The sequence below is a fragment of the Sinocyclocheilus anshuiensis genome, unplaced genomic scaffold, assembly GCF_001515605.1.
Source record: "Sinocyclocheilus anshuiensis isolate Anshui unplaced genomic scaffold, SAMN03320099.WGS_v1.1 scaffold185, whole genome shotgun sequence".
Lineage (NCBI taxonomy): Eukaryota > Metazoa > Chordata > Actinopteri > Cypriniformes > Cyprinidae > Sinocyclocheilus > Sinocyclocheilus anshuiensis.
The window spans coordinates 1260496-1270068 of record NW_015539887.1 but is presented as its reverse complement, the minus strand read 5'-3'; the positions used below and the strand labels follow the sequence as shown (position 1 = coordinate 1270068).

The following is a 9573-nucleotide window of genomic DNA, read 5'->3' as shown; positions in this document are numbered from 1 at the left end:
CACATACATATATTATATAAACAACAACTTTTATTTTGGATGCGATTAATCGTGATTAATCATTTAACAGCACTAAAATATATACATGTAAATACATGTAAATATTTTTGAAATATATACTGTATGTGTATGTATTTATATATACACAATAAATGTACACAGTACACACACATACATTATGTAAACAATAACTTTTATTTTGGATGCGACAGGACTATTATTGTTATTATTATTGGATTATTATTTCGTTTGACAGCACTAATATATATATATATATATATATACATACATACAAAATACATTTGAATATTAGATACTTCATTATTTGTTTTATTTCATTTTTCAGTTTCATTAAGCTGTAAAACGAATAACTGCTGTTTTATTTATGCAGATTTTTCTTTTTTTTTTTTTTTGGTAACTTTCATCCTGTGTTGTTCAACACCTTCTTAAGTGAACATGGAAAAGAGGCAGACGTCATATAAATGTGTCATTTGATTTGACTGATGACATTTGGACGGTATTAGGTACAGACAGGTTGTGGAGTGTTTGACTGTTGTGTGGGTGAGTGTGATGATGAGCTCTTACTCTCTCTGCTCTTCTCTCTGTTGCGGAGGACCAGGACATGTTGTTCACGGCGATTTCTCTCCAGTTCTCTCTCCTGACTCTGGAGCTCTAGTTTCCTCTCTTTCTCCAGCTGCTCCTGTTGTTGCTTCATAGTAAGTAGCTCTTGCTGCAACTGAGAGGCAGATGTTTATTATACATTTATTCATCTAGTTGGACTGTGTTGTGTCAGCTCAGTATGACAACAGGGTTGTGTTGGTACCTTCAAATGCTCCTGTAACTGGGCCTGATGCTGGCGAACCAGGTTCTCGTGCTGCTTCTGGAACTCACTAATGAGTAACTGTTTCTGAATCTGCTGCTGTTTCTGAATGAGGAGCAGCTCTTGTTGGAGTTGTCTTTCCCACACAGTGGGATCTGAAGCAGAGCTCTGCATCCTAACGTCTGTACGTAGGTCCAGTGGGGAGCCCGGATCAAGAGCCAGTGGAACCTCTGGTTTAATGTCCACTGAGAAATAAAGAAGTGAGAATAGAAGGATTTAGTAAAAAAGTATTTGCTACATTTTGATGGTTTATTATTATTAATTATTCAGAGATATTTAAATGATCAGGTATACATATATGAGGATATGAATATCTTTGGTTTTGAAATTGGTAATATTTGAAAAACTTGAGTCCATCAAATCAAAGTCATGCGGGGCAACCAACAAAGTCATGTGGTACAACCAACATGCATAGTTAAAAAAAATGTTATGTCATATACCGGACCCCTGGAGACACTCATGACAAGGTCAATATCAGAAAATGACATGTCAAGACCATGTGTAAAATGCAATGTGTTCACTACTCCAAAACATAATGACATTCATGACTTCATGAATATTTATAAAAATAAAATAAAAAAATAAAAAATGTTTTACCTTGACAATTTATTCATTCACATGTATTCATTGCAAGAGAATTTATTTTATTTTATTATTGTTACTTGATAGTTACACCACATGACACTTTTAGAGACATTACATTTAAACTTTATTATTTTAAAATTAATTTGAAAATAATTGCCGTATGTGTTTTAAAGTCAAGTTGGCTTTCAATGTTTTTATCATTTTTATCGTTAATCAGCTGTTAAAAAAAATCGGTATGAAAGTGATTCTAACAATATTGTTCCTGTGTCATTATCATTATAGTTTGGTTCATTTTTTTTTTTTAAAACATTGTTTAACACTATAGTTATAGCTTGGTGTGAGCAGGTCTTAAGCTGAATCTTCCAACATGCTAGAAAAAAAATGTCCTCATTTCCCTCCTCCGCTGAACACCTCCCCCATCAAAAGTTTCTAAGTATGGCCCCGTATGAGCTTCTCTGATACAGTAGTCAGAGATACAGTAGAAACAACTCTGCAGTAGTGTGTCTAAATAAGAATCCCAGCCAGCATTCCATGAGCAATTCTGAAGGTTATTACTAGCCATGGTTTGGTCCAGTGTGTTCGACTGACCTCTCTGGTCAGTATGGAGACTGCAGTGCTGCAGTCTGTTGTTCAGAAAGTTGTGATGTTTGTGTTCCTGCCTCTTATTCCCCTATCATCCTCCCTCCTTAGAGCCATCATCACACCTTCACCATTATGGAAAATTGCTGCTGTAGTCTTCAAGCTGTGCCTCATTACAAGTAATACACCGGGTACAAAAAAGCAGAGGGCATCCCCAAGGTCCCAAGAACTATATATATATCCGAGAGACAGTGAAAATCAATAGCAAGCCTGTAGGACAGTCCCTTGGAAAGCGGATAAGAGGAGACGCTCATCATAAGAGACTGTGACTCTTCTGCGTGACGAAAAGCAATTACGAAGACATGGCGTTTGGAAAGTGTATACGTACAGAATGATCTATGGGTGCGGAGAAGAAAGACAAAGAAGTTTACAGAACAGGTGGTCAGGATATACTTATGGTCCAGTGAATTTCGCATTGAGGCAAATCACACAGTGGTTGTTTTAAAGCAGAGGGCATCCCCAAGGTCCCAAGAACTATATATATATCCGAGAGACAGTGAAAATCAATAGCAAGCCTGTAGGACAGTCCCTTGGAAAGCGGATAAGAGGAGACGCTCATCATAAGAGACTGTGACTCTTCTGCGTGACGAAAAGCAATTACGAAGACATGGCGTTTGGAAAGTGTATACGTACAGAATGATCTATGGGTGTGGAGAAGAAAGACAAAGAAGTTTACAGAACAGGTGGTCAGGACATACTTATGGTCCAGCGAATTTCGCATTGAGGCAAATCACACAGTGGTTGTTTTACAATTGGGGATGATGTAACAGCAAAAAATCCCACACAGAAATCAAGTCACTTTAAGGTTAACTGAGTAAGCAAGTGTCTGGAAACATGATTATGTCAAATGGTTTTTCCTCTTAGTCAGCATGATGGATTAGTTGGCTAATTTTTAATGAGCACTTTAGTATATAGCCTTAATGACTGATAAACAGAATCAATAACGTAATTTATTATATATAAATATGTCATTTCTATTAAATGTTTTTGTTGTTCCAAACCTGTATCACTCTATTTCTTATGTCAAGCACAAAAGAAAACGTTTTGAAAAGACACATTTTTTTTCGTCCAAGCTGAAAGTCAATGGGGTCCGAAGTTGTTGTTTGGGATCCTACTATTTTCATTATGGGGATAAAAAAAGTTGAAACAATCTTCAAAATATCTTATATTGTGAACGACAGACAAAATGACAGACAGAACGATGGCTGGCTGGCTGGATGGATGGATAGATAGAATGTCTTGATTGAACAATACATAGAACAACGGAATGACAAAATGACAGAACAATAGAATGATAGAACGACAGAACGATGATAGATAGATAGATAGATAGATAGATAGATAGATAGATAGATAGATAGATAGATAGATAGATAGATAGATAGAATTTCAATAAACACACTGGATGCAAGAGACTAGATTCATTAGCTATGTAACTTAAATCCTCAGAAAGCTTGTTATTGGCATAATGCACCACCACCTGTTCCATTCTCACACACACACACACACAGAGGAAAAGCCTTTAAACCATGAATTCTATCCATGAACCAGTGTCTCTTAAGCCTAGAATATTCCCCTAATGAGATGCCATAGCAAGGCACTTACAGTGACACACGCAGCAATTCACACATTAATGGTAAAGCATTTGTGTGCTTGTTTGGTTGAACATAATGTTCTCCGCCATCATCAAAAATGTCTGCATGCGCAACCGCTGATTATAAATAGCAACATAAAAGCAAGTGGTGCAATCTTAGACTATGACAAAACCCACACCCAATCCACCACCCAAACTGGCTGCCATGGCAACGCTGGCGACATCATAATGACTCCTCTTCCTGCAGATATTGAGCTGCGCTGTGTGGTGTCTCCTCCCCGAGAGCACCCATGGATATTATATCATCCCTTATATAAGACAGAAACATACACACACACAAGCTCTCACAGTTTCTGTCGACACTGATACACGTCGGCTATGCCTGTCAGCTCTACTTGAGGTCCAACTTCTGGGTGTTTAGCAAAAATTCACCTTGGTTTGTTGACGTGACGGCACTTCTCGGAAGAGAGGCGACTTTGAAGCGACAGGAGCGGCTCTCTCTAGTGAGCCAAACAGATGACCCTAAGCATCCTGGAATGATGGGGGGAATATTAATTCTGACTTGAGAGAGCTCTTTACAAAGAGCAGCCTGTGTTCTTACAGCACTCATGGAGTCAGCCAATGAGCTTCAACAATGAGTCACAGGCATTGGGCTCGCTGCCCTAATGGAGCTAAAAATAGCCTCAGAAACACCTGCTGGCTTGGAGCGCTCGCCATGGTGATATCTCATTTATCTTATGTTTCCCTGCTTGCCCTCCCCACTACCATCATTAAAAAGATACACTTTGATCCGACCATCCAGCCGAGCTCTTGGCAAAGAAACCTCAGGTCAACCCACTCACACCTCCCAACTCAACTGGTACACTCTTAAAAATAAAGGTGCTTCAAAAGGTTCTTCAAGCGATGCCATAGAAGAACCATTTTTGGTTCCACAAAGAACCATTCAGTCAAAGGTTCTTTAAAGAACCATCTCTTTCTTACCTTTTTGTAATCTGAAGAACCTTATTTCGCCACAAAGAACCTTTTGTGAAACAGAAAGGTTCTTCAGATGTTAAAGGTTCTTTATGGAACCATTTAGACAAAAATGTTCTTCTATGGCATCGTGAAGCACCTTTATTTTTAAGAGTGTAGCAGGCGGTTTGAAGATTAAGAATGACCAGGTTAGACCAAATGGCCCTCTGGATAACAGATAACTTAACCTTGTTCCAGACAGCGTGACATCATTGTGACACATTGTTGGGAAGAGAAGCGTTGACGTCATCAAAGGTCAAAAGGCTTCTTCTTAATGTGAACTATAGGGTTTAAGGATGGTAACTGGAAAGAATTTCATGATTACTTTTTTGATTCCTTTTCACAGTTCTGGTTCCTTAACACTTCCATTAACAAGTCTTTTAATACCTTTTAAGAATAAATATTTGGGGAAACTTCCAAAATGATGAGATAAATTCATTAATGAGTTTAAATCAGTTCCTGCAAAAGGTGATTTTACACTTTTTATGCTGCCTTTTTAGAGCTGGCATTAATACAATCCAATAATTTGCTTTAATTATGCATTGAACAACAATACTAAACACACTTTGTTTTTGTTTTAAATATTACCAAAAAAACACAATGTGTATCTTTAAGTACACACTTTCATATGAACAACGAGTCAGAGTCTGTGTTTGATTCACTACAAAGAATCAACTCATATGAGTCATTCGTTTGTGAATCAGACTGGTTGTGCTGAATTTCTTTGATTCACTATAAAAGCTCCACGTCTTTAGAGTTATTTGTTCAAGAATTATAGCATGCAGGCATCATACGGAGGTAGGAATTCAATGATCGTGTCACATCCTGTCTACTGACATACCTTTATCTGATTAATTTTTGAAGGCAGCATAGATGTATCCTTCGCTGCCTATGATATCCCACAATCCTGTGCGTTTGAGCTAAAAAAATAAAATTAAAAAAAGACATCTAAAAGTTGTGGTTCAGTTGTTGTGTAAATGTATGTCATTTCTAGTGAAAAATTTGTATTGTTGTAATTAAATATTTACTTACAGACAAAATTCTATTCTGTTCAATCAATAAAGAGTTAAGCTGCCTCAGAAGTCAGTCTGAAATGAGTTTTGTGAGGTACCCTTGTGCAACAAGTCAGCTGCCTAAGCTTTTGGACACTGGTTGCTCTGAATGTTTTGATTCACTACAAAGAACCAACTAATAAGAATCGTTAGATTGCGAAGCAGACTACACTGATTGCCCTGCAAGTTTTTGATTCACTACAAAGAACCAACTAATAAGAATCGTTAGTTTGCGAAGCAGACTACACTGGTTGCCCTGAGAGTTTTTGATTCACTATGAAAAACCGACTCATAAGAGTCATAAATTCCTGAATCAGCCTACCCTGGTTGCCCTGAAAGTTTTTGATTCACTACGAAAAACTGACTTATAGGAGTCATTCATTCATTAATTAGACTGCACTGGTTGCTCTGAATGTTTTGATTCACTAAAAAGAACCTACGTAAGAGTCATTCGTTCGTGAATCAAACTACACTGGTTGCCCTGAAAGTTTTTGATTCACTATTCAGTGTTGCCAAGTCCCCAGTTTTCCCGCGGAATTGCGCTACTTTAACACTGTTGCCGCGGGCTGTTTTTCATGTCCGCGGATTTAAACGCCCCCAATAATGTGATATTTAGCCCCTGGAATGTGAATTTTACTGGAGGAACCCTGCCGAAAAAAATTGTATTTTACCTCCCGGAGTGCGATTTTTACCGGTGAACCCCCCTCGAAACGCAATTGGGCTAGTTTTGGGCTAATTTTGCGTAGCAACTGGGTGGGTTTTGTTTTGAAAACCTGGCAACCCTGCCTACTATTCACTTCATTCGGGAAAGGGACTGCATTGGTCACACTGACTGTTTCATGATGTATCATTCAATAGAGGTGTTGCACTGCGTACACATGGAACTTTGCCTGTGTTTTAGTACTGTATTCATGTATTCATATTTAGCACATAAAATGTGTGAGAACCACTAACACCAAACGTCAAGCGATTCCGTCATTCGATAAGACCTATATTGCTTCAGTCCACTTAGCTTTCATAATACATTGTTGACTAGATGAATCAACAGGTTGGATGCTGTAGAACCGCGATGACGTTCATGTTTTTCGTCAGTCCCGCCACTCTATTTTAATTATGCTAACAAGGCACTTGTTGAGACTACAGTGGGACGTGGGCCATTTTTGCATCACCTGACATCAGCACTAAATCAGTGTTATGAGACAAAACACACTCACACCTCGTGTTTTGGCCTCAAGCCTTTGCAAGAACATTATGTGTAATGAAGCCAAGAAGAGCTGTTGATGTATTAACGCCAGTTGAGCTGAAAGGAGAATCGCAAACAGCAGTAACTGGGCTAAATATAACTGCTTTTCTGAGCACACTCTTAATATAGGGAATGTGTGAAAGACTGTCAAACGTGTGGAGCCATCTGGTAATTTTAACTCGGGCAAAAATAAGAGCACCCTGTCAAATTTATGTAAGCTATTGCTCTGCCTACCCCCACCCTTAACCCTCCACCACCACCACAAACATTTCAAGCACCTTTAGCTTTCATGAACTGTCTTTAGTTGTGGTTTTACTTACAAGTTCTCGACTGAACGGTATGACATGAGATGAGAATGGTGGTGCAGATGTGGCACTGAATCAGTAAACACAAGTTCGAAGACCGAAAGCACCGTTTTATTTTTAGCAGGAATGGATGACAAGCATCCTGCCCCGCGTCTAAACGGTTCCCTTTCCCCACAGGGATGTGGTGACTCCTCTGCTGTACTACATTTCCCATAATCCCTTGAGCAATGCATTTCTCATAGACTGATGTTTCTCATTACTGTTGATTACTGAGATGATCAAAGCCTTGAGTTTGTAGTGCTGCATACAGCCATAAAAGCAAACCTCCCACACACTGTTAAGTGAAAAAGGTACTAAATTAGACTCTTAATTAAGCGTTTATGCATACATGACAGTCTGTATTGGAAGAAATGTCTCACACGATGATGTGCTACATTTTAATTTAAAATGAAGCATTTATTTAGTATAAATAGGCTTGATAGTCAGTGCAATGTTGAATAGCTAAATTAAATTATAGAGCTCATGACTTTTTTAATGTTATGTATAAAAAAAAGAGCATATACATTCTCATATTTTAGTATGCTTCAAATGCTGCATATGTTAACCTTTCCTGCAGTGAGGCTGCTGGTACATCGTTTATATACGGAGTACAGATAACAAGCTGCAAAATAATCAGGTGCCCCATAAATTAGCCTCCGGCACAGTTAAATTGAATTCTATTTTTTAACCTCTGTTGTCAGTAACAGTTTTTCTTTTATATTTGGAGGAGATACGGTGCGTTTCTTAGCAAAAACAGTGATGCTTTTTTGGCTGCATATGCTGCGGTGACTGAGTGCTCATTACGGCTGATGTTATTTTGGGTTGCAGGCGTGTCTAAAGCAGGAAACGCTGCTGTATTTTTAAGTAGAAGGTTATTCCTCACAGCAAAAACAGGACAGGGGTAATCCAGATCGTCCCTTTCAGCAAAAAATATGTTTTCGGGGTTTATTTTTGGATGCAATATTAAATACAGGGGGGAAAATGTCCTAAAAATTATAAGTAAATATAAGTAAAGCAAATATATTTGACTTAATTTTCCTGATATATATTTTTTAATAAAAAAAGAATATAGAAAATAAGAATAGAAAATAGCTTCCATCAACATTTGAGTTGAAAAAAATATTTCAATCAACAATATTTTTCATATATATATATATATATATGTGTGTGTGTGTGTGTGTGTGTATATATACAGTGGGTAAAATAAGTATTGAACACGTCACCATTTTTCTCAGTAAATATATTTCTAAAGGTGCTGTTGACATGAAATTTTCACCAGATGTCGGTAACAACCCAAGTAATCCATACATACAAAGAAAACTAAACAAATAAGTTCAGAAATCAAGTTCTGTGTAATAAAGTGGAATGACACAGGGAAAAAGCATTGAACACATGAAGAAAGGGAAGTGCAAAAAGTCATGGAAAGCCAAGACACCAGCAGAAATCTATCAGTAATTAGAAAGCAATCCTGCCCCTTGTCAGTGGAAATTAATATTAGCTGGTTTAGTCCCAACAGATGGCCTACAAAAAGGTGTCTCATTACCAACGTGTCACACAAGAAACATTTCATGATGGGTAAAAGCAAAGAGCTCTCTCAAGACCTTCACAACCTTATTGTTGCAAAACATACTGATGGCATTGGTTACAGAAGGATTTCTATACTTCTGAATGTTCCAGTGAGCACTGTTGGGGCCATGGAGCCAAGTGGAAAGAACATAATTTCACCATAAACTGGCCACGACCAGGTGCTCCTCGCAGGATTTCTGACAAAGCACTGAAAAAAATTATCAGAAGAGTTGTCTAAGAACCAAGGACCACTTGTGGAGATCTTCAGAAAGACCTGGAATTAGCAGGTACAATTGTTTCAAAGAAAACAATAAGTAATGCATTCAACCGCCGTGGCCTGTATGCACGCTCACCACGCAAGGCTCTATTGCTGAAGAAAAAGCATGTTGAAGCTCGTTTAAAGTTTGCTGCACCACATTTAGACAAGCCTGTGAAATACTGGGAGAATATAGTCTGGTCAGATGAGACCAAAATTAAACTCTTTGGAAGCCATAATTCACACCATGTTTGGAGGTCAAATGGCACTGCACATCACCCCAAAAACATCATCGTGTGGCACTGGCAAAATTCATATAATTGAAGGAAGGATGAATGGAAAAATGTACCGAGACATCCTTGATAAAAATCTGCTGCCATCTACCAGGATGATGAAGATGAAA

The 9573-nt window shown here is 38.1% G+C and overlaps 1 protein-coding gene across 5 annotated transcripts in view; it reads right to left on the bottom strand.

Annotated features, from left to right (window-relative positions):
- The window catches only part of LOC107685547 (histone deacetylase 9-B-like), a 36285-nt gene that overhangs the window by 22464 nt on the left and 4248 nt on the right, over positions 1-9573 (bottom strand). For 3 of the 5 annotated variants that reach the window (XM_016482168.1, XM_016482169.1, XM_016482170.1), the window contains exons 2-3: positions 824-1065; positions 586-736 (exon numbers count right to left, since the gene is read on the bottom strand). In XM_016482168.1, the coding sequence (XP_016337654.1) occupies positions 586-736; positions 824-1065 (393 nt within the window). Of the gene's footprint in view, positions 1-585; positions 737-823; positions 1066-4130; positions 4336-9573 lie in introns of those variants that run through there. The other 2 variants (XM_016482165.1, XM_016482167.1) reach the window with 1 other exon arrangement.